Source organism: Planococcus citri, chromosome 3 (assembly GCF_950023065.1).
Source record: "Planococcus citri chromosome 3, ihPlaCitr1.1, whole genome shotgun sequence".
NCBI lineage: Eukaryota > Metazoa > Arthropoda > Insecta > Hemiptera > Pseudococcidae > Planococcus > Planococcus citri.
In genome coordinates this window covers 9,544,812-9,571,225 of record NC_088679.1, presented here as the reverse complement: position 1 = coordinate 9,571,225, position 26,414 = coordinate 9,544,812, and the positions used below count along the sequence as shown (strand labels likewise).

At 37.7% G+C, this 26,414-nt stretch overlaps 1 protein-coding gene and 1 long non-coding RNA gene across 2 annotated transcripts in view; both read right to left on the bottom strand.

Moving 5' to 3' along the window:
• Positions 1-1,276: 1,276 nt before the first annotated feature.
• The window catches only part of LOC135841870 (uncharacterized), a 40,634-nt gene continuing 15,496 nt past the window's right edge, over positions 1,277-26,414 (bottom strand). The window contains exons 3-4 of the long non-coding RNA XR_010558007.1: positions 2,163-5,590; positions 1,277-2,003 (exon numbers count right to left, since the gene is read on the bottom strand). This is a non-coding gene — a long non-coding RNA (uncharacterized LOC135841870). The remainder of the gene's footprint in view (positions 2,004-2,162; positions 5,591-26,414) is intronic.
• LOC135841869 (uncharacterized) lies at positions 14,860-21,927 on the bottom strand. Its single transcript, XM_065359075.1, has 8 exons — positions 20,993-21,927; positions 20,790-20,911; positions 20,606-20,672; positions 20,368-20,458; positions 19,668-20,275; positions 19,350-19,577; positions 18,996-19,277; positions 14,860-18,824 (listed from the first exon to the last, which is right to left on the bottom strand). Exons 4-8 carry the CDS (start codon positions 20,436-20,438, stop codon positions 16,537-16,539), a joined length of 3,477 nt encoding a protein of 1,158 aa, XP_065215147.1. The 5' UTR covers positions 20,439-20,458; positions 20,606-20,672; positions 20,790-20,911; positions 20,993-21,927; the 3' UTR covers positions 14,860-16,536.

The window sequence follows — 26,414 nt, the reverse complement described above, 5'->3', positions numbered from 1 at the left end:
ATCAGTGTACTTTTTTTTAGACATCTCAAGCAAGTAAAAGACATTTTTTTTTATTGGAAATTGAAAAAGTCGTACGTAAACTCAAAAAGCTGAAAATTGATAACTACCTACAACTTCTAAATAATTATTTTTTTGTTCAGCCTGTAGGATATTTAATTTATCAAACGTAGTGTGCAGATTTTTACTGAACGTTCAGTTGACTGGTTCATACTAGAATATAAAAGAGTAGTGCTGTATGTAAGCTCGAAAAGCTTGATTATCGATTGGTACAAATTTTTTATTTAATCATTTTATTTCGTCGAATCTGTGCCTATTGAATTATTTAGTGTAGATTGCAGGTTTTTTTAGATCAAACATTCAAAAAGTGGTGCTGTAAGCTCGAAAATCCAGATAATCAACGCTCATCAATATAGGAGTACAATGATTTTTTTGTTGGATGTCAGGATGTGCACTTTCTTCTACATCTACATAAGTAACATTTTTTCAATTCAGAGCATCCAAGAAATTTCGAAAAAGTTACATTCAGAGTGCTGTTTTAAACATTCGATGATAGGCATAAATTTTATTCCATTTTTCTGCATTTTTTCAGATTGATAAGATTATTTTCAAAGCGATTTTTACTCACTTGCTGAACTTCAAACTTTTTGCATTTTTTTTTTTTTTTTTCGTCTTTGAGAATGAACGAAACTTTTGAAAATAGCATTTCAACGAAGAAAAACTTTTATGGTGAGATTTGCGAGTTTGAATCAGACATTCAAGAAAGAAGTTTCAAGATTTTTAATTTTTTTTTTGTATGTAAGTACCTAACTCTGTTTTAAAAAAACACAATTGAATGATTTTTTTTTTCAATTTTGAATGTTCGAGAGTAACTAGGTAATTGACTTTTTTGCGAATATCTGAACAAATGATATCGATCATATCAAAAATTTAAAATGCATTTAATCAGATTTTACATACGATTATACATGGAATAGGTAGGTAAATACAATAAAATTGTAACAACTTACATAATTATAGATAAGTCAAGTACCTATGTAAAAATAACAAAAAAAAATCTTACAAACTAGGAACAATCACCATTAATAAACACATAGAAAAACTTACTGTGAATAGAAATAAAGCTGACTCCTAATAGCTAGTAATTTTGGTAAACGATTTTGATAGCAGTCCAAACAGGTCCCTAATTAGACTCTTAGCTCGCAAATGGTTACTCAGAGACCTATTTACTTGTTCATTCTATCTCAGAACGCGATGTAACGGAAATAAAGCAAACACATTACAGATAAACTGTGTATTGTTGACTAGATTTACACGAAATACAACGCACAACTTATTAACACACTAATTAACGCAAATTCGCACAGAAAGGTATCGTTAATACAATTCCTACCAATTAACATATACTATAAATTTAGACACCTATTTACGTTCCCAATCCACCTATACCCTACCTCACTGTAAAGCATACATTGGCAGACTAGGCAGATTGCATGTTGGACCCATCCATAGATAGAAACATTACGTTGACCAGAGATCCCCTACTAGTAGTAATTTCCCTTCCTCCTTCCTAGGGGTACGGGCCACATTTACAGTTACATTACAATAAAATAGAAAAAACATACTCGTTGTTTCATCATGATGATAATGGCATTTATAATAAAAGAAAAAACCCCTGCGTTTTATTGACATGCATTTTGCATGAGAACAATGCAAAAGATGTCTTAGTAACTAAGTAATATTTGTAGAAGCTAAGCAACAGTTACACACTATTTAAGACTATCTGGGAGGGTGCGTAAATAAAACAAGTAGGATATTCTATAAAAGTGTCTGCAAATATAGATGGTGTCAAAAACATTGGACCAAATCCAAATGAAGAAGACAATGATATCATGGAGAAAGTCAAAGTCCAGTAATGCCAATTCGATCATGGAATCTATTTCTTTTATCATAAATCGACAGCATGCTGTGTAATTTGGTTTTTATTGTACCAACCAATTTTTAATCTGTTGAACAAGTACAAATTAGTAATCAAAAAATAAAAGTAAAAAATATATGACTATCACTATCGATTCCCGAAAAAAAGCGTAATGAAAGAAATGTTTAATTTTCATTCGCTTGGTCATTAGTGTTGTTTTGTAGGTATTAAGTACTAGATGGTTTACCTGTAAGGTCGAGAAAGTTATTTGTAAGGGAGCTTTCAAGGTCTTCCACACAAGATCTGTTCGCTGCCATGACTTTGTCATTCCATTGGGCTGACTTTTCACCTTTGTTTATAGGACAGCTTGCTAATTGGAGCTGTCCATGATGATATCTGTATTGATGGAAATGATTACCAGGATTTCCCCATAATTTAGGGTGATCGGATTTGGAGCCGTCTGTTCTTTGCTATGGGTTGTTTCCAGTTGAGGCTGGAACACATAACGCTAGAGCTACCACCACCATGGCCAGAATTGATTTTAAAATTTGTACATAAGTACATGGAGGTATCTTTGGTTGTTGTAAATCGCACCGGTTAAAATTAGTTGTGTGTTCTCGTAGGTACACTAGTTGTGCCAGTTGAGATAGAGGCATGCTGAAAGGCTGCAAAATGTACATGTACATTGGAGCGGTTGTTGCATCACCGGTGCTAGGTGTGATGTTACTGGAGTGACAACAGAGCTCATTGATGAGGTGTTGCAGACGATTGCATCAGCGATGCAAATAATTCTTTATAATTTTGGCTCTGAATTGGAAATATCTGAAGTAAGAACTCCGAAATAACCTTATAGGTATTAGTTAAGAATTTCCAACGAAATCAGATGATATTTTCAATGGAGAAAGTTTGATTACAAATTTCAGATCAAAATTACATATGTACTTAGGTACCTAGGTAAGAATTTCACAATGTATTTTAATGGATAAAATTTCTATTTAAAAAATTCCCTGTAAAAATTCCAAATGAAATCGCTAATACATATTTCAATGCAATAGGTGAAAAAATGAATATCACGAGAATTTTTACTCAATTTGTGAAATATAGGTAATTAGATCGTTAATAATACTATAAGTATACATATGAAAAAATTTCACATAAAATTTGGTTTCACTTTTCGCCGTTTTATTATAAATTGGTGATTATTCTTAAAGGGAATAGTTATCGTAGTAATTAGTAAAGTGGCACATATCCTTAAGAATTAGCTCATTTTATAAACATATACTTAATTGAATACACAGTTAGCTAATTACAAATTTTTAATTGAATAATTAGACTGTGTAGATTTGGGAAAGTTATCATGGATGAACTCGCTAACAGGATACATTTTTCGTTTGATAACTTCATTCCATATATTTTTTCATTTTTGAATACTTACTCGCATAGATGTTCCATGCTTGTAGTTTTCTAAATGTACCTATGTATAATAGGTATTTTGTTAATTGGTTAACTACATACTTTGATTTGAAATTTTGTTACAGATGAAAACATTTTGAAAGAATTAAGAAAATAGGTAATCATTTTTCTCATCATAAATGTTATTGTAAAATAATCTTCTTGATACATTAAGAAGGTGTAAATGAACAATATTCTTTCCTGTTCTAGACATACTTAGATTAACTACTGGCGTTGAAGAAATGCTGCAGCAGTGCAGCTTGATGGATAGCAGTTCTTCAAGTTTATTTTGTATTGTTTTTCTATATTTTTTATTTTTATTTTTTTACCTAAATCTACTCGTAACTTGTAACCCTTATTTGCAAAATGGCATGTACTTTGTTTATTTTTTTGTATCTATTAATACCTAAATTTTTGTATGTACTGCCCTGACATTGTAATACAGCAAAAGCTGTCGACTACAATAAAGAATATTTGAATTTGAATTTGAAGTTTTTCCTAAAAGCAGGATCTGTTTAATTTGATCATTTTACTTGACTGAAATTATTATTGAACTACCTACTCAACATCAACTCATCGTTGTTATTTGTGGTAAAAGAATCATCCAACATGGTAACTTTTGTACATTGTATTTACTATTTTTTAATGTGATACAGATACATTTTTTCAGCCTTTAAATTAACTTTGAAATTTGAACTTCGTTGAGCTTTCTATCCCAATTTTCCAATCACCATATTACACTTCATTTTCCGTTTAGAGGAAAAAAAGCGCAAGGAATTTTGAGTCAAAAATGTCAATATTGTTAAGGGATGGTCATGGGTGCACTTTACCATACAAGAAACAAAAAGACTGTCCATGCAGTAGGTCAAAATTCCTCTTAAGTCATAAAGTTTGATGTGTTTTTTCAGGTGTTTTTTCAAACTTCGACGCAGCTTGAGAGGAATTTTGATGTTTGTACTGCATGAATGGTTTTTTGTTTCTTGTGTGGCAATTAGTGCACCTCACCTACCCAAGTGTCGACTCTTTTTGCAATTTCCACTCAAAATTCCTTGCGTTTTTTTTTTTTTTTTTTTCAAAACGGAAAATGAAGTGTAAAATAGTGCTTGAAAAATTGGCATGGAAAGCTCAACGAGGTTGAAATTTCCAAGTTAATTTAAAGGTTGAAAAAAATGTATCAAATTAAATAGTAAGTAAATATGCAGAAAAGAAGTTAAAATATGTTCATAAGTAGAATCCGAATCTGTTTTTTTTTCTATGTCTTGATTTCGTTCCAGTTCCAAAGTTACAGGGTTGGAAACCTTACTTTTAAATTTACTCTCGTACTTCATTTGTGACCAGGAGAAGAGCACTGATTGTTGAGCACTAATTGTTTTCAAGAAATTAAAACTAAAAAACAAAGGAATATATACATGTGAAATTCTGATAAACCAAGTGGGAAGTTACCAAAGTAAGTAATTTGAGTTGTTAGGTTCCCTTCTGTGAAGGAAGATGCAATCGGTCAGTTGTTTTTTTTTTATCAATTTTTCTAAATTCAACTCATAAATTGGTAGGTACCTACTAATTATCATTACCATATACTAGGTACTTGAATATTCGCGAACATCACTTCACAAATTACCAAAAAACCAAGGTATCATTGATGCATGCGGAAGTCAGTTTCCTAAAAAAAAAAAGATCATTGATAATTTAATGATTTGCTGCAAGCACTTTGTGGAATCTAATTACAGTAAGTTCTGTTCATAGAAACAAATTTCATCATTAGTCAATATTTTGTCAAATAAAAAATCCATTATGTGATAGGAAAAGGAGAAGGAAAAGTAGGGGAGATTGAAAGTAGGTACCTACATAGATACTACATACAGCTGGTGGCCAGAAATATCGGGTACCCCTAAGAAAGTTTTTCATTAAAAATATAGGTTGGCAACGTGAAATATTAGATGCATATGATTGGTGGGATGTTATCTCTCCAGTCCAACAACCAATCATTGTGTTATCATTATTATCATTCACAGTGACCAACCGAAGTATTTAGTTAGAAAACTTTTTTAGGGGTACCCGATATTTCTGGCCACCCTGTACATACAAGTAGGTAAAGATCCAATAACAATAACGTCTCAATTCATCGACTTCGGTTTCATATCAGCAAGAATTTGTAAATTATTATACTAGGCAACTGCAGATTTGTGTTCGGGTTGAAAATGGGCTTAATCGGTACTTCAGACCCTAAAACTAAAAACAGAGTGGGGTTTTTAAATCAGAGTTGTTTTTGTGGTCAGGAGAGACAATCAAAGTGTTGCAAAAATGCCTGTTTTTGTTTTTGCCCTATGTACTTCAAGAGTTTGTAGCGACATCAGTATTGTTTTGAGAAAAAAAAAGTAATTTTTGGATTCTACGCGCTTTTTTAAGTAAACTACTTTCCCAATTTTTGATCTTTAAAGTTTCAAGTGTGTATGGAAGATTTTTATTTGTACAAATATTTCAGAACTCTGACCGCGCTACTCTGGCGTTACTCCACCACGTAATCGTGGCACGAAACTGTGTTCACCGGAAGTTCAAATTTAATTTTTTGTATGTGTTACCGTTAATGTGTTTACTCCAGGTAATTACATTAACGAAAAAGTACTTAATGCAAGTAAATTGTTCATAATTCATCTAGGTAATGTATGAAGAATCTAGTTATTCTATGAAATAGCGAGGTGGGATCAGTTAAATCATGAAATGAACTTAAAAATTGAGGTTTGCTGGACTCAATAGCAAATTTCTCTTAGAATTTTTTGATGCGGCTAATAACTGCACCATATCTTTAAATGAGAGTAAAAAAAATGGAATTTTTGAATTTTTTCCAAATTTTTGTTCTGCATTGAAAGTAGTGAAACTTTTTTACAAATTGAGATAGAGAGGTGAGAGGGGGGGGGGTTGCAGTACCAAAAATGTCTCACTTTTTCAATTCAAGGCAACTGATGAAAAGGATATGTCATGAGGAAAATTTTTTTAGGTTTTTTACAATAACAAAAAAAATGTCAATTTTTGAACATGTTTTTCCAATTATTTTGCTCGGTACAACTCTTCTTATTCATCTGGCGCAGTTATTAGCCATACTTATCAAAAAATTCTAAGTTGAATTTGCTATCAAGCCCCACAAACCTCAACACTCTACCTATCATGGTTGCTCAATGGTGTAATGTTGAAAGTAAAATACAAAAATAATGAAAAAAACTTTTTTTTGAGTGGCCAAAAATCTGCCTCTGGGGCTTGGAGGTTATTCTGAGGCGGGACACCCTGTTCTAGCTTTGAATCAACTTCCATTTCTTACTTTATCACAGTTCCTTCATTGATTTCATACTTTAACGATGCACACCTCGTGTATGTATGAAATAACTAGGTAAAATGTAGAAAAAATGCAATTTCACACTTTCTCAGGTGATGTATGAAATAACCTGATGTATGAAATAACTAGTGTGATGACAGGATCTCCGATTAATTAAAAAAATTAAAAGTTCGAAAAGTTTATTTAAAAAAAGTATATTGTTGATGAAACACACAAAACGTTAATCGCGAACAAGTAGGTATAACTTGATACACAAACTTTGATAAAAGTAACACTAGGTAGGTACTAGTAAAGTACATAAGTCAGCAAAGAAAGAGCTGAAGTTGAACTGATGATTTAGTGAGCTGAGAGCTGAGTATTTATTGGAAAAAGGTTGCATTGTGAAATATGGAAATTTACATTTGGAAGCCACTGCACTTTTTATGAAGTGGATTTCAAAGGAGAACTTTATTGTTTGATTGTTTTTTAGTATAGGAAGGTATAGGATGGATTTAAGAAGCCACTGGCGTTTTTATAGAAAACAATGGATGTACATTTTTAACAAGCAGCTCAATAAAACTTTGCGAGCCGCTTGTTTTTCTAAGTAGGAAGAAAACATTGGAAAAAAGTGGCGACACAGTAAAGTCAGTTTATGGTGGAAAGGTGAGGAAGAGGTATGGGATGGTTTTATAAGAGGCCGCTCTTTCTTATACATAGTTTGAAAGTATTTAAAAGAAGTGATAAAACTGAAACGAAGTAATACATATTTTACAGATGGGGTAAAATTATAAAGAAGTGAATACGGACGATTTTTTCGTCATTACACTAGTTATTTCATACATTACCTGGAGTAAACAGTAAACACATTAACAGTAACATATGTATTTAGAAAAATCAGTCTTATGCGCTTGAAACTTTGAAAATCAAAAATCAGGGAAAGTAGTTTACAAAAGTATGTAAAATCCTAAAATAACATTGGTTTTTTTCGCAAAACAAATACGGATGTCGCAACGAACTCTTAAAGTTGGGCAAAAACGGCCATTCTTGCAACTTTGCCACTTGACAGTCTCTCCTGATCACAAAAATAACCCAAATTTAAAAAACTCGCACTATTTTTTGTTTTAAGGTCTAAACTATCGATTAAGTAAGCCCATTTTCAACCCAAACACAAAAAAAAGGGTGCAATTTATCGTTACTTTAAAAAAGGGGGTTAGCACGATAACAATAGTGGGTTATCACGATAAATAAGTATTCACGATGAAAAAGAGGATTGCACGATAAAAAAGTGTATTTCACTATAAAAAAATGTATTGCACGATTTCTTAAAAAACGAACGATAAATTAAGTGGCATCCACGATAAATATGATAGTAAGAACAATAAAAAATAAACAATTTCCACGAGAAGTTTTTGACAGAATGAACGATAAATAAGTGATGTCCACGATAAATAAGGATAAATGAACGATAAATAAGTGATGCCCACGATAAATGAGGATAAACGAACGCCAAAAAGTATAAGATTCTTGCGAGTGAATAAAAAATGAAGTGTTCTGGTAGGTGCCTATTTCAATAAAGCTTCACGAGATAACGTCGGACAACCTCCTTTATGTTTTTGACCCAATGGGATGGATTTTGCTGCCAAGGGAGAGTTGAAATTCGGTAAATTTTCACCTGAGCCTAATACTTTTTCTCGAAATATCACAGATTTTTAATGAAATTACGAAAAATTCTATTTTTTTTACCTATTCGATGGCCTTTGCACCCTCCTGCTGGGGCCCCATTTGGGTTTCGAACCAAAATAAAGTCAAAAATGAATTCTGGAGCCCAAAAAACGTAAATATTGATACCCCGCCACTCGACTCTTCCAAAATATTTACCCCTTTGCACCCTCCTCCTGGGGCCCCCATTTGAGGTTCGAACCAAAATAACGACAAAAATGAATTCAGTGCCTCAAAATACCTGTGTGTCAAAAAGATTGACGTCCAAATTTGCATTCATTTCTGAAATATGATTTTTGACACCTTAAAAAATGAATCTGTCCCACTGTGTGCCAGCGTTTTCTTTTGTCAATGAAAAATATCGTGCTAATCAATGAAAAATATCGTGTTTATCAATGAAAATTATCGGGCTAACACCCTTTTTCAGTGATTGAAAAATGCTGTGCTTACCACTTAAACTATCGTTACTAAGCCTCGTTTTATCGTTCAAATGGTTATCGTGCAAACCACCTTTTTTATCTTTCGATTATATATTTCCCAAAAAAAAAGTCAAAAAAGTTGCCTAATGTTGTTGTAGTAAAGTGGCACATGTCCGTAAGAATTAGCTCAATTTATAAACATGAATAATTTAAATACACAGTTAGCTAATTACAAATTTTTAATTGAATAATTAGATTGTGTAGATTTGGTAAAGTTATCAATCATGGATGAACTCGCTAACAGGACAAATTTTTCATTTGGTAACTTCATTCACATATATTTTTTCATTTTTGAATACCTACTTACTTACATTAATGTTCCGTGTTTGTAGTTTTCCAAATGTACAATAGGTAGGTATTTTGTTAATTGGTTAACTACTTTGATTTGAAATTTTGTTACAGATGGATACATTTTGAAAGAATTGAGAAAATAATTTTTCTCATCAGGTATAAATATTAGTTATTGCAAATAATCTTCTTGATACATAAGAAAGTGTAAATTGAACAACTCTACTCAGTTCTAGACATGGGTAACATGACTGACTGAAATTTTTCCTAAGCAGGATCACGTGTTTATTTTGATCATTTTTCTTAACAAATAAAATTAATGAACAACTCAACATCAACTCATCGTTGTAATGCATGGTGAAAGATATCACTCGACATGGTAACTTTTCAGCATAAGTACATACCTATTTACTATTTAATTTGATAAATTTTTTCATTTTCAGCCATTAAATTGACTTTGGAAATTCAACGTCATTGAGCTTTCCATCCAAAATTTTCAAGCTCCATTTTACACTTCATTTTCCGTTTTGAAAGAAAAAACCGTAAGGAATTTTGAATTTGAGTCAAAATTGTGAAGGGTGTCGAGACAGACATAGGTACATTTTACCACACAAGAAACAAAAAGACCATCCATGCAGTACAAACATCAAAATTCCTTTCAAGCTGTGATTTTTTCAAACTTCACAGCTTGTAAGGAATTTTGATGTTTGTACTTGTGCTGCATGGATAGTCTTTTTGTGTCTTGTGTGGCAAAGTACACTTACCTACCTATTCCTCGACTCTTTTTGCAATTTTTGACTCAAAATTCCTTGCAGTTTTTCTTCAAAACGAAAAATGAAGAGTAAAATGGTGCTTGAAAAATCGGGATGGCAGACCACACATACGTTATTTTATTTTTTTTTTTAGTCATTATGTACACTAGTTTCTCCGGTTTTCCATCCGAATTTAATGATCAACCAAGGATGTGCGGGAGTATTATCGTCGGCAGTCGTAGATGCGCCGGAACGCGTCACGGGCATTCGAATACGTCGTCGAGAGCGCGAGAGAAATAAAGAGCCGAGGCTAAAGTTAAGAGCCTTTATTCGTGCATGTGTACACGTAAACGAAATTATACAGACTAAATTTAGTGCTAAATCAATGTGTCGCGAATATTCGCGTACCAGGACCAGAGAGCAACGAGAGAAGGAGCGTAAGGATAGCAACGGAAGGTGGCCCATGGTTTCTGTATAAAAAAGTTCTAGACAAAGACTTGCTAATATTACAAACTTCAATATCAAAGTAAGTAATTTGAGTTGTCGGGTTCCCTTGAGTGGAGGAAGATGCAATCGGTCAGTTGTTTTTCATCAATTTTTCTACTTCTACTCATAAATTTGTACTAATCATCATTATTATATTAGGTAGGTAGGTACTTTAGGTATTCGCGAACATCACTTCACAAATTATATATAGGTACCAAATAACCAACGTATCGTTGATGCATGCAGAAGTATGTTTCTTGGAAAAAAAATCACTAATAATTCAATGATCTGCTGCAAGCATTTTGTGGAATATAATTACTTACAGTATGTTCATAAAAACAAATTTCATCATTAATTACTTAGTAAATATTTTGTCAAATAAAAAATCTGTTTTGTGATATAAGAAACCAGGAGACATTTTGATTTAAATGAATTATTATTTATTTTCAAGTTGTGAGTCATTGTATGAAAATAGGTACCTACTCCAACTATTCGCAGTAATCTACCGGTACAAATGTGCTTGAGTTGATTTCAGGGTGTTTTTTTAATACAATGTAGGTACCGTACTTATTTTTCCAAAAGATGATAGGTAATAGGTATTACGATTTTCAAGTTCAGTATGGTAGGTATTGCGTAGCTTTTTTCACTCGATTCCTAACTTACCAAGAGCATGATTCATTATCGAATATTTCATTTCCAAGCTGATTTTCTCATCCATAGTTAGTAATTTGTTTACTTGATGCAATGAAGGGGGAAAAACTTTGTCAAAGGTTAGGTATGTATGTACCTAACATTACCACATTAACAAAACAAACTCGCATTGAAATTTTTCAGTTTATATAAACAATGAACATGTTCACCTAACAGCTCAAACAGCTGGATAAACAATATGCAGTTTCTTGTCATTATTTCATTGTTTGAAAAATCGATAACACTCGTAAAATGTAAAATGTATTACAAATGAAAAACATTATGACACGTAGCATGCAGGTTGTTTAAATAATTCACTATAATTGTTTCACATCAGTGAGTACCTACGATATTAGGCCAATTTTAAATTTTGAAATTTTCTTACCGAGTAAGTTTTTAAAAAAGTGTAAATAGGGGAAAGTCTCCCAATAGTGCGCACTTAGTACCAAAATCACTGTCATTCCGCCGCAAAGTTACCTAGGATCGTGATTTTTTGATATGTTGTAGCTGTATCATTCAGCTACATAATTCCAGAGTTTCAAAATTTTTCATTGATAACTGACTGAGAAATCCTACCTTGAGTAAAAAATGTCAAATGCGCACTATTAGGAGCCATGGGCTCCTTCAAAGTGCGCAGTAGGGTTCCTAATAGTGCGCGATGTGTAAATTTACTTCAAAAAAATTAATTCTTGACAAAAATCGCAATAATACGTTTCATTATCACGAGAACACTGAGAACAGATATAAAAAACATGAGTACTTGACGAAAATTGCGAAAATATGTTTTACTATGAGTAGGGGTTATGTGTGAGCTTATTTCTGCATAGAAAGCCCATTGTTCAAGTATTCTTTCACTCTTAGGAATGTTTCTTCACTGAAAACTAACACCCTTTAGCCTTTTACAGGTATTTAACACTCCATTCTATCAAAACAAAAGTCAGGTAGTGAAAAACACAAGCGTGTTTACAGATTTTCTAGGATGCGCACTATTGGGAATCCATGGTTCAAAAATATCCTCTATTTCTTTAAAAATTATTTTCAAGAAAACGAAAGGATGAATTTTCAAACTTTTACAACAATATTAAAGAGGATAAAATTCCCTACAAAATGATATAATATAAGTTATCTCATAAATTTTTGCAATTCAACGAGAGCAATACAAATTGTTAACTTTTCACAAAAAAAAATTACATCAGAAATTGAAAATTCACATTTTTTGACTTTGCACACGTAAAATTTAGCCAAGTGGCTCGTATGATACATCAAAATAATCGTCACGACACGCTCTTTCAAATGAGCTACCTCACGAATTTTTCAGTGGTGCCAATCGCGAGATATGGCACTGCGCACTATTAGGAGACTGCGCACTTTTAGGGGACTTTCCCCTATGTGACCATCCGGGACCAAACTGACCTTCGAGCCTAAAACAACTTTCTGAGAGAAGCGCTTTCGAAGTGTTGGCTTTGTATGAAGCAAAATCTACCGCAAGACGAAGTAAATTTTCAACTTAGTCCTTCAAGAAATTTGTACCCAACATTTAGCCTGTCCGAGCTAGAATAGAAATATGCTCAGAAAGCTCACCTTGTCCCTTTTCATGGATAAAACCAGTCCCCCCCCCCCACAATGGATTGGTCAGCACTGTTATTGTGATCAACATATCCGAATTCCAGCTTCCTACGTCTCATCCCCACTCCTTTCAATGTGGAAGAAGCCTAATCTTACCCTTATTTTCGGGGTTTTCCATCTTAAAAGGAGTGGGGATGGTCTAGGAAGCTGAAATTCAAATTTATGTTGATCACAATAGGAGTACTGACCAATGGTATGATTTTGGACCCTTTTCATCCATTTGGGACCATATTATGCTCCTCCAAAAAATTACCTTTCTATAATTTTCAACTTTATCAATTCCCATAAGTTACTTAATTCTTCTGTTTTCATTTTTTTTATTCATTTTTTCATTTATTCATCATAAAATATTCATTTTTTATTCCTTTTTAATCATATTTCTTTCATTTCAGTTCAATACATTCCCCCCTTTTTTTGGAAGGAGGAAGGCATTAATGTTTTTCAGTTTTTATTTCAATTTTCAAAATTATTTCCTTTAGTTTTTATATCGGGAAGTTGTGGTTTTTGAATTTTCACTGAAAAACGGGAGGGTTTCAGATAATTTTATTATCCTTATTGCTTGGAAAACTGTATATAAGTAAAGTCTGATTTCTTGTGAGTCTAAAACTTTTGAAATTGTTTCCTCTTTCCAACGATATCAAAATTCAAAACCATAGTACAATTCTTGATGTATTTTTCATTGAAATATTCACATTTGTATAGGTATATGCATCAGCTTCATCAGTTTGACAGTTCATCATTAGTTTTTGCATGAGTATAAAAGAGTTCTTTGATTCTTTTCAAAAAAATTAACATCTGTTCGATTCTGAACGTTTCTTCCGGCATTTATTTTTATTTCATTTCATTTAGAATAACGTATTAATTCATATTTCAAAAATCGATTCTTAGATTCGTGTGGATCATTTACATTACCTATATCAGAGTTGATATTTCAACGAAAAATAGTAGATATATTAAAAATTATGGTTTTTATATCGTTGGAAAGAGGAAACAATTCTGAAAGTTTAGACTCACGTAAAATCGAGTTAATAATTCAGTTTTCGAAGCAATATCATCCTATAGATATTACATATTTTGTTTAAGTAATACTGATTTCAATCAGTCAAATACATTCAATTTCTTAAAAAAATGCGAGAAAATGTGATACTTATTTGCAGTTAGTTAATGCAAAAAAACAATATTTTTCAAAATTTGAATTCAAAAAAAAAAAATTTTCAACGCAGTTTTTAATTTTTTGAAAATATTTTTGAGATGTATATGTTTTCACCGGACTTGGTTTGTACCATGCCCGGAGGGTCCGGACAAAGTGTTCGACTTGGTACAATTGTGTTGTGCAAAGTCCGAAATATGGTTTTATAGTGAATGAATTCGAATTTTACACCCCTTTATACACCACACATATTGAACCAAATGAAAGGAAATTTAAAGATGACTCTAAAATACACCACCAGCAAAATTTTCAGGTGCTGAAATTCATTTTTGATTTTTGGGGATTTTTTCAAGATTCAAATATTGCTATGCTCACTTCTCAAGAAAAAAAATAAAGGGTCGTATTTATGCACAGGCAAATTAAAATTTAGCATAAACTCGGGTTAGCCATCGATCTTTATGACCTTTTCGATCGATTTTTTCAAAACCATTTTTTACACTTCAAATCCAAAATTTTTTAAATTTTTTTAAAAATTAATGGAGAAATCAGCTATTAACTCAGAAAAATGGTACAAACCAAATTTCAGTCTTTCACGACAATTTGGTAAAATTTTGACTTCGAAAAATCCATAAAAAAATGAATTTGGAATCTAAAGTTGTAGTGCATAGTTTTCAAATGAGTAAGGTACGAGAATTTCACGACTCGAGAAGTTGAAAATAGAGAGTAAAAACCAAAAACCAAATTTCAGCATTTTAGTTGGTACCTCAATCTGATCTTTTTATTTTTTTTCTTGAGACGTGAGTGTAGCTGTTAGGGTAAAACAGGGGGTTCTTATGGTTTAGGGGAAAAGTCTTACTTTTGCCACCTGGTACCTTAACCCTAAAACAACCCAGTTCGTATAGAACACTGAACCCGCAAGGTATAAATACCTATCTCAGTCTACCCAACTACTACTCTCTACAACTCGTCGTAAATCAATGATCAACACAAATACATACGTTTCACCATATATTTATATCTCTCATTTGATGTACAGTGAATAAGAACGTTGCTACGATACTATTCAATACCATTCGTTTACACGAAAGATTCTGCTGGTGATGAGGCGTTTCCTAACAGACAGAGTTGGCATAAGCCAGCGTTAAACTTATTACTACTCTTTATGAAGATGGTTAGAAAACTGCAAGGCGGCTCGCTTCGGCAATCTCGGCCGTCGTCTCCACTGAACTAGTACACCAGATGGCGTTGTACCAGTTGCAGTGTTGCCGCCTGCCTGGGCATCAAATTACCACTGTAGAGTGGTAACATGGAGTCCCAAGTACCCTCTACATAATGCCCCGGCTGGGTATAGCTCGGGGGCCCGTCTGGATACGCAGCCTAAAAGAGGCCTACTCAGCGTCTCGTAGAGTACTTGGGCTCCCCCTGCCCCGCCTCGTATCACAGATGTGGCCTACTCGTCCTAAGACCCTATCAGACCCTATCTGGCTACTCGTGCAGAATCTTATAACAATACGCGAACTTAAGATTAACATATCTAAACATGTTTACATGAAATCATAATCTAATTACATTACTATGTTAACCTTAATTCTACACCATCCTTGGATTGGAATCTTGTCTGGAGCTCTGGATTGCTTCATTAATCTGAACTGGAACCTGTGACACTACTCAGGTGAGCTTCTCACTAATCTTGCTCTTTTTTCTTTCTGTTTCAGATTCTCGCTGGAATTCTTCTCACTGGGGCCAGACTCAGGTAACTACTCATATCTCTACTCATAATTTACCTCAGAGTGCTAACTCTTTATTTTCACAGATGCTGGCACTCGACACGTCTGGACCAGTTTAAACGTCTCAATTCCAGCTACTCACGTGAGTACTCCCAGTTACTCATACGATTACTTGAAGCTGCTCATCGATACCTATCACGGGACGTAATATTTTTACTTCTTTATTGCTCAAATTAAAGAAAAACTTTGTACTTTGTTCTTCGTTTTTCTTTTCACAGGTACCTCTGAGGTATTTTCGAGCTACTCAAGATCGTTATTCCAATACTCAACTTCTCGAATGGTGATATTCGCAACAAATAAAAACACCGTCTATTCCAACACGTAAGTTTTTATTTTATTTATCACAGCAGATTTAATTTCACCTCGTATGTTTGGTTACTCAATGATTTTAATTAAATTCCAAAAAACAATTCACAAAAAACATTGCTTTCGTAAACTAAACTACTCATTTGCCTGCACAAATTCACACACAAATTCACACTTATTTACATTTCGGCATACTCTACTTATTAGCACGCCTCAAAATTCAATAAACAAAACTTCATCTTTTAATTTGGCAAATGGTAGAAACAACAAACAACAAAACAATAGTATAAACAACAAATACCAAAACAAACTGCTCTACTCGAAAAATTCTCTTTTCCTCGAGGAGCTTACTCGTAATTACATCAAAAAATAAACAACAATAATAATAAAAAAAAACTTGAGACCACGATCGAGAAAAATAAAAAAATACAACATCAGGGAAAAAAAAATTTACCATTTTGGAACTACTTTCGTTCACTACTCGTAATACTGCAACGAATCGCGCGTGAGACAAATTTTACATCGAGAAAACAAAACTAAATAGACAGAGGCGACTCTTCGAAAAATTTTCACCGCATTTTAGCGTGCTTCTCTGCCATCATTCTGGTTCTGTTCGTTCTGAGGGTTTTGTCTTTCTTCCTCCGCCTCCAATCGCATTCGCTCGCGTCTCTCCGCCAGCCTGCCACGACCTCGTCCAAATCCGGCCAATCCAGGTGCTCGTGGTATAGCCACCTGTAACTGTCTTCCTTCTTGTGCCGGCTGCTGGCGACTCGGTCCAGCTTGCGGCTGCTGCTGCGGCTCAGGCATCTGTCGGTTCACCTCGTTGACCAACTGCGCGGCTCGCTCGGGCAGTAATTGACGATCTGCGCCAGGAAGGTGTCTCATCTGTCGCTGCACTCTTTCGATCAGCTCCCTCTCGTGTACTTCTCGTTCCAGCTGCTCGCGGACATTCCTTCGTTCATGCGCCGCCAAGGCTGCACGGTCTTGCCTCAACATCTCCTCGATACGTTGAAGTTGGTTTGCTTGGAGCTGCTCCACCGGACGCGGCGGATCCTGCTCTCGCGGAAACTGACCGTACCCCCATCTCCGCTCGACCGTTGCGTATTCAAATATCCTGACTAACGCCTCCGACGCTTGGTGCTCGTTCAAATACGGCGTCTCACCACGGAACGTCGCTGGAGGGCATCTCTCGATCGTTTCTTCTAATGCCTCCATATATACGTATCTGCCGTCGAACTCTGCTCTCGTCGGTCCTTGCCGTAGAAACTCCCGTATCCGGACGCGTATTTCCGGGCAGTGCGGCCACGTCAGCGGAGGCACCATCAAAATGTGTCGCGTACCCCGCCGATGCATCGCGCGCCAAAGTTCGAGGATTCTCTCGGTTACAATTTCGAACGTCTGCGACTCCATGCAAAACTGCCCCGCCGACATTACCACTCGCTGCGGCGCCCGCTGGACCAAGCTTCGTAGGTTTCTGCACATGGTGGTAGTTGGAATTCGTGAGCCCGCGAGCGGGTGCACACTCCACGCTCGCCTCGCCGCTACGTTTTGGTAGATCACCTCGCTTACCACCGCATGCGCGAGAGCATCTCCGATGACGACGAACGAGTTTATTACATAATACGTGGCGCCTCCACGGTATACTCGGCCCAGAATCCAAGCCCCGCCGTCTCTCTGATAATATAAGTCATCTCGTACCGTCAACTCATTATTGATCAAAATTCCTCGGCTCTGCATCGACTGTTGAATCGTGTCGCGCGTGACCGGAAAAAACATACCTCGAACGTATCTCTCACCGCGCGGCTCGTACCGAAACTCGGCCATCAGCCATACTGGCGCTGGTGGCGGCGGGCAATTTTCCAGCGGCTCGAAATAATCTTCTATTGGTCCGAGATCCATTCTTCCTTCACGTACTCTAGCGGCTTCTCGGTCGTGATGTCGCAACGCTATTTCCATGTTTCGTCTAAACTCGCGCTCTCGTTCTTGAAAGGCGCGCTGCGCCCGTTCGCCCGGCGTTAACTGCGCTAGACCAGGCTGCTGGTCCTGTAGAACTCGCTCTGGGCTCGGGGGCGGCGGCTGCTCAGGTGCCGGTACGTTCGGTAACGGTGGTCTTGATTCGGGCTGCTCCTCGAATTCACTCGCATCTGCCGCAAGCTCGAGCGTCTCTTGACTAGATTGGGTAACTTCGCCTTCCTCTACCGATTTCGACTCGCTTCGCGTCTGGCTACGAGTCTTCACTCCTTCAGGCGGTATTTCCGGCGTCTCGTCTCTCGCTACTGGGAGTTTACGCTTTACCGCCGGTTTCGTCGTCGCCGGTTTGCGTTTTTTCGCCGGTTTCTTTTTTGTCGACGTAACCTTTTTCTTCTTCGGCGACGCTTTATTCTTTGAAGTTGATTTGCGTTTCGTCGCTGCTCGCTTTCTTGACGACTTCGACTTTCTAGACTTCTTCGGTGGCGTTGACTCGGACGAATCTGAATCCGACTCGCTGGACGAGCTCCTCGATGACGCCCGCTTCTTTTCAATCGACTCAACGCCGCTTACTCTCGATCCGCGCGAACTACTCGATACATCCGTCTTTTTTGACGAGGAATCACCCGTGCTCGTGTCGCGCCTCCGTGACTCGCTCGTGCTTCGCTGCGATCGACTCGCTGAATCGGACGCCGGAGTATTCGGCGTGGCGTACCGCGGCTGTTGTTGCTGCGTCGTAATCGGCGTACGCTCTTGATTTTTCACCCGCGCCTCGAGTATCGATTTTTTGACTACGTTATCGGAATCTTGAGGCGTCTCGGTCTTCACCGTTGATGTTTCGTTGTATGAGTCGAGTATCCCTTGAATTCTTTCTTTAAGGTCTCCACGCGCTGCTCTTTCTAAACAGATTTTTAGCGAAGCATAAATAACCGAATCGGGTATAACATCCTCTAGCTTAGGGCTTTTTGGCGAAGAGCTCTCTTTAGACGACTCTGTACTCGTTCTTTTACGTGTCTCTCTTTTCGCACGCTCATCGTCAGGTCGAGGGCTTTCACCGTCGTTACTCTTACCGTCCGTCTCGATTCCGTCCAGGTTTACGTCTGGTGTGTTCGGGACCGAAGACCGCTTCTCTTTCGACGTTGATGGTTTCTCTTCGGTCTTTTGAGGCTTCTCAACTACCGCTTTCGCCGCCGGTTTCGTAGTTTCTTTCTTTTTCAGCGACTTTCTGGCTTCCAGACGCGCTCGCTCAGCTTCATCGTTGACTACCTCGAACACGTCGTCGTAACTTATCTCGAGCTGCTCGAGACGTCTGTTGAGTTCAATCATTCTTTGCACCGTCGGCTGCTCGATACCTAAAAAAGAAATACCCAGCGTGATATCTCGACTACTCATATTTTGCGACTCAGCGTTACTCAAATTCGTACCTGTCAATGACGGTAGCACGCTAATTCCATCGAGAACCTCTGACAATCTAACTTCTTTGTCCAGCGCTTCTCTGTCGATGTCGATTAAAACCATCATCCGTGCACTGTCGACCTGCGTGAATACTCTTTGTCGGTCTATCGCTTGCAGCGCCTCGTCGAAGTTCATGTTATTTTCTTCGATTTTCTCCGTAAACTGTCGGTAGCGCCGGTCGCGTTCTTCTCGGTTCACTATTGAAACAAAAGACACAAAAAATGAACGTAATTAATCTACTCATCGCGACCGCATTCACTTATGCGCTCCTCGAATTTTACACTTACGTCTGTCCAGCGATGACTCGAAACCGCGTCTCTCCGCCTCGGCTGCAAAAGCCTCCTCAGAGAGTTCCTCGACTGACCAATCTCTTGGACCTTGACCCGCGAGCAACAGCGCATCGTTCTGTACCACTAGCGTCGCAGCTCTTTGCTGTACCTCTGCCAACTCCGACTTGAGCTGCTCTATTTCGGTTTTCGCGCAGTTTAACTCAACTCGAATTTGCTCGGCTTCAGCACGCGGCGACTCTCTCGACGACTGGATCAGCGACTCGTTTTGCTCAATCAGCAATGTATTTTGCCGCATCTCTTTTATTAGCCGCTCGCGTAAGGAATCCTTTTCTTCTTCCGCGCACTTTGATACCTCGGTAGTACCGCCGCGTAATTTCCGCCACGTCTCAGGATCGACTCTGCCATTTTTCCGGCAGCCATTAACGAAGCAATCACACGGTAATTCTGCTTTCTTTTTCTTCAGGCACTTTTTGTGAAACTGGTGCCCACACGAAACCGCGAACGCCGTCGTATTCGATTTTTTCTTTTTCGGCCCTTCACCGATCGGCTTACCACATATCTGACACCGAAAAATTCTATAATGTGTGGCTTCCGTCTCCGAATCGCTAAACATAATACAAAACGACCGAAATTTTACTACTCAATTCTCACTCGTGTATTTCTACTTTATTTTTAAATAGGTACTCAAAATCTTTACCTTTCAGAATCGCTACTCTCGTTGGTATCATCCCAATCAGGTTGCTGCGGCTTCTCGCCTTTCATCGCCATCTTCTTAAGTCAAAAAATAGCTGCGAACAGTTGAACAAGTATAGGTAAGTTTTCTTCTCACGAAAAATGCATCAAGTTAGCTACTCGAAAATTTACACATGTATACATCTATTACGCTACTCATAGTTCTGAATAATTGTGCTCGAATTACTCCAATTTTAACTCACCTATTCTTCAGCGTCAAAAATCTTCGTCACACGAATCAGAATTCAATAATAACGTCAAATACTTCAGCTGAAACAGGTGACCGAACTAAATTAGTACCAACACATATTCTACATGTTTATACTCGTATACACATTTTATGGTAACGTATTCTGACTGTGAAAGCTACTCAATTGCTTCTCTTACCTTTCCGATAAAAGCTTCGTCCAACCAAAGTCGCAATTACTAATCGAGAAAAACTTTCTGGCAACTCAAAGGAATTTCCAACCTCAACTTTCACCACGTTGCTGCTCGTTTTGTTCTTTTAGCTACGCAACAATACATTAAATTACTATTTAAAAGCACCGAGCTTAATTATTTACACACGTGGTTATGTACTTTCAACCTACCAGGCACACGCGACGAGAGCTTCTCGATTTTTGAAATTCCCACGATTTTCAGCTAATTACACGCTCCAGATATACGAAACACAATACTTCTCGGCTATGAACATAGAAAACCGCGTATTAATATTATTCTAAATTGGACTTACTCAAATACCGTCAGGCACATTTCTGCTACAAAATTTTCCAACACCCGACCTGCACGAAGCTGCTCATTTCGCGAAAAATCACCGTAATTCAAAATTTCTTACCTTAATCGAACCGCAAATACGATCACGAACACGAAAAATTACTTTTTATACACCACCGATCGCAATTTACCGTAATAATTGCCAATAAATCACGAAAAAAATTCACATTTCAACAAACAAGCACATTTCAACATATTTCACAACTCAACGCAAAACACAATGGCCAAACCATCTGCCTTTTCATTCGATCGAAATATTTTTCTTATCAGTTGGTTGCCTGTTACAATGCAACCGGCTCGTTGTATTCGGCTCGTAACCACTCCCCGCCTACTCGCTTACACGCAAAACGACTCTTTGCTTCGTTGCAATGGTACGAGGGGAGCCGTTCCTTTTCGTTCTCGTTGCGTTCGGTTTACCTCTACCCCGCGCCTACTCGCTAGTACGCATAAATGCTTGCTGCTCGTAGTAACATGGTGCGGAGAGCCGTTCTCGCTTCGTTCTCGTTGTGCGGCGTGTCTAACCACCCCCCGCCTACTCGCTTACAGTACTCTTTTCCTATAGCTCATAGGCTGCTCGGGTAAAAACACTCTCGCTTTCGTTTGCCCAATACTGATGTACTGAAACCGATTAAAACACTTGCACGAGTAATTTTTGAATAAAATAAATTGTTTACAGGTAAAAAAAAAATTTACAGGTTTTGACACTGCAGAGCAATGTCTGGAACTCCAGCTACTCAATCAACGACTCTACTTCGCAATATCATCGTAATTTAAATACAGCTCGACGAAATTTATTCTATGGTGAGATTCCAACTTCTCTAACGCAATAAAATTGGCTGTTTTCTTTTTTCGCCTTTTCATACTCGTTGGAGGTACGTAATCAGGATCAGCTGATCCTGGTGGCGTCTCACCTGGCTTCAAAATTTTCGTACGTTTTCTCTCTTTATCTTTCTTTTTCGCATTTTCAATAATTTCTCCAGCCTTTTTACTCAAATTTACCGCTCTTTTTATACAGTCTTCGATTTTTTCATTCTCTTTATCATCCAACTTGCGCCTCGCATGTTTTTTGAGTCTCTGAAATTCCTGCAGTTTCTTACTTTTATTTTTCTCAACCTCTTCGAGTTCTTTCTTACGCATTTCTCTAGCTAGTAGCCTAGCTGCTCTTTCCGCGACTTGATCATGTATTTTAAGGTCAGTGACCTCTTCTTCGACCTCTTCCTCAATTTCTGACTTCTCGATTTCCTTCGGCGTTACTTTTTCTCTTATTTTCTCAATTAGGGGCCTATTATCGGCTTTTGACTGTAACTTAGGGTCATTTTTGAGCTTCTCTTGTTGTTCTAAACTCAAATAGATCGTCATTTGTCTGGCATTTACGATTTGTTCATCAGACTCATTAGCGATGCTTCTCACTCGGTACGCGTTATCACCAACGTGTTTCATGACCATGTAAGGTCCAAAACGCTTGGGAAACAGCTTTCTCGAGACCCCTTTGTCGTAGGAGCTCTGCCGGTGCTCTGTGAGCATAACTAGTTCCCCCTCCTCGTAACAAATGGGGTCACCCTTAAGTTTGTAAAATGCTACTTCGTCTCTAGATCTCTGTAGCTTTCTTCTCTCCCTAATGTACGAAATTAACGCCTGCTGCTCAGTCATTTCATCAACTCGTAAGTCTACTAATTCTTGGGTATACACTGCCTTACGTGCAAGCTTATCAGCTGCATGATTATTACGATCAAAGCTTCTCGCGGGGGTGTGCTTTAATTCAAACTTCTCAAATTTTTCTTTCAATTCTAAAATTTCTTGAAAAATTTCGCGGTGCACAACTGGTTTTCGACTCGCGTTCTTCCAGCTGTTGATTTTCCACTTCTCAACGTTATAATTAATCGCGGTTGTTAAATAGCACGAATCAGAAAAAATTTTTGCGCGTCTCGCACCTAACTTAAGCAACACCTTCATAGCTTTACTCAGAGCTACCGCCTCAGCTAAATTGTTGGTATTTCGGTACCTAGGGTGGTCAATTCTTTCAGAAATGTTGAATTCTCCATTAGGAGTCCAAGCCACCCCTATACCTGCGATGGCGTCACTGGAGCCATTGTTAGAGCAAGCTCCGTCCACAGCAGCCCAATAATAACCATCTTCGTCTCTTATCAGGTTTGAGAGCTCAATGGGTTTTTCCATGAGCGTCTCGCTAGTCACAGATTTAGGATTCTTTTCTAACATATCCTGCTGCAGCTTCTTGAGCAGGTATTTCGAATTTAACTTAGCCAACTTGGTTGGCATGTTGGCAGAAAACTCATCTTCGATGCCCCATACCTCATTTGGTTTTATGCCATACTCAGTAGGGGTGTTGTTTATCTCCGACTCAATTTTCTTAACATGTACATGCCAACCGTGGTGAGTATACTCATCATCTTCCGGCTCATTGTTTAACTTTGCTCGCAATCTATCACCAATTATGCGCATCGTGCGCTCAACCAGTGATGACTGCGGATTGTACGTCGTCGTATGGCCTACTTTTACGCCATTAGCTTTGAGCATCTCATTCCAGCTTTCGCTTCTAAACTGAGTGCCATTGTCCGTGATCACTTTACGAACTTTATGACCGAGCTTCTCGATATCTTCTAGTACTAACTCCATAGCGTGCACAACTGTCTCAGCTGGAATCGACTCCAATGGAATTATCCAAACTTTGCCAGTAAAAACGCACTTAGCTACAAACATGTACTTTGGTTCTCCTTGCTCATTCGCGATTGGTCCACATAGGTCCGCCGAGATGACGTCCGCTATGTTGAACGCCTCAATTTGAGAAAATTGCAAGCGCTTCTTCTCGCTATAGCCTTTGGTTTTTCGACAAGTAATACACTCACTTGTAATAATCCGTGTAGTTTTTACGATGTTTGGCGAGTAATAAAGTCTCTTAAATACTGCCTCCAATTTGTGAGCTCCAATATGACCATACATCTCATGCAGGTATACAATGGTATCCCTGAATAACTCGTCAGGCATCACTGGAATTCTCGAGCCATCTTTGAACTTTCTGTAGAGCAACTCTTTATCCTTCTCTTTGATCACTGCATACTTCGCCTGAATTCTTCTCTTCGACTCTAACTGCTTTGCAGTCATATCAAGCTCAAGAGCGTTCAGTTTGCGCACAATCTTTGTACACATCCTATCACGACTCTGGAAGATGTCCAAGCGTCTCAAGTGATCCAAAATCTCATCTTTGACCAACTCTACGAATGATACGTTTAACGGTATCATGTTGGACCAATTTGTGTCATAAATTGTCAACTCAGGCGCCTGAATTCCATACCATTGGCCACGTACTTTGTGTTTCAAATCGTACGTGAGATCATAACAATTCAACTCTGTTATCCAGCCAGCCGCCTTTCTATGCACCTTAGCCAGAGTTGTAAACTTGTGCACGACTGACTGGAGGTCTCCTCTCACATGAATGCGCCTCCCATGAAGCCACAACTGCAGCTTATTTATTACTCGAACCAAAGCATACATTTCGCGCTCAATTAACGTGTAATTTTGTTGGTGTTGTTTAAACGCGCTACTCACGAACATTACAATTTTATCTTCTCCTTTGATGTTTTGATACAAAACACCATTGATCGAATGCTCAGTGGAGACTGTGTCCAAGTACATGTCTTCTCCATCTACCGGTGTCATAAGCTCAAATTCTTTGGTAAACTCCTCAGTTAATTTGTCTACCGCCTCTTCTTGAGCGGTGCCCCATATAAATGGTACACCTTTTCGAGTTAAGTCATAAAGAGGCCTCACTATGTCTTGGTAATTAGGAATGAAGCGACTATAAATACCAGTTAAGCCAATCAATGCCAACACTTCTCGTACATTTCTTAATTTTACTTTACCAGTTCTAACGTTTGTTTTCTTTTTCAAATACTCCAAGTAACCTTCAATTTTCTTTTTTTGTTTTTTTATGCTTCTCGTTGAAATGTTGAAGCCAAGATGGTCCGTGGAGCTTGCAAAGAACTTACACTTGTTGGCATTCAGTCTCAATCCATTATCACGCAAGATGCCAAATATATAAATCATCAACTTCAGCATCTCGCGAAAGGTGAGTGACCTCAGTAGCAAATCATCTACGTATTTTGTCACTCCCTCCATATCCGGTATAATTAAATTAATGACTTTTACGAATTCCGCAGACGATATCTTCAGACCGTATGGCAACCTAATCATTTGATATACTCGGCCATCGACCTTGAAACCACAATACTTGCGCGACTCTGGGTGCAACACAAGCTGCCAAAAGGCTGTAGTAAAATCCAACGTTGTGAAAAAACGAGCGTCTCCATCCGAAGTAATAATTCTATCTAGGAGGCCCGCCTCATTATAATTAATCTGTAGTATAGGATTTAACTCTACTGGGTTTAAGCAAAGTCTAACGCTACCGTCCTTCTTCTCGTTAGGCACCAAAGGGTTAATGTAAGTTGTGTCAGACGGCTCTGCTACTCCCTGCTCGATCATATCAGCTAATGCACGCCTAACTTTTTCTAACTGCTTGTTTGAAGGTGTATACTTTGGGCCTACGAAGTTTGGAATTTTGTTGGGGTCAACGAACTTTAATTTGACCATTGCCCCAGTGTATTTTCCAGGAAAACGGCTAAAAACATCTTTAAACTGGAGTAGCTCCTCCAGCGCCTCTTCCGACTCAGCTCTCGTGATTCTCCCTTCTCGTACCGCCTCACCCAAATACCTCTTAAGATTTCTCTCAAAGATATCTGGACCATCATCCTTAGGCCTACCGTCTCTTCTAAAAAAGCTATGTAGGTCTGCTCGAGATACAATCTCAATGGACTCAGGTTCATACTCGTCTACAATCTGAATTTGGTTTGCAGAAACATCCTCCTCCCTGTACTCACTTCTCTTGACAAAAGCTACTTCTTCTGCTCTGTTCGTACCCGGGGGCTTACATTTAGCAGTACCTGTTTTCATATTCGTAGTTATTTCGAGCTTCTCGAGTGATTTGGAACCAATCAGTAACAACTTGTTGTCACCAGGCATCACGAAAAATGGCACCTTAATTTTGTGCTTACCAAACTTTAGAGGCACTACTATCGCTTTCTTCCAAGTTCTCACCGTTTGATTGTTCGCCAGTCTGCATTGCAATACTCTTTTCAAATGAATAAACTCGATTTTATCTTTATAATTATTTATTAACATATTTGCACATGACTCAGACATTATATTAGGTGTAGCACCGGAATC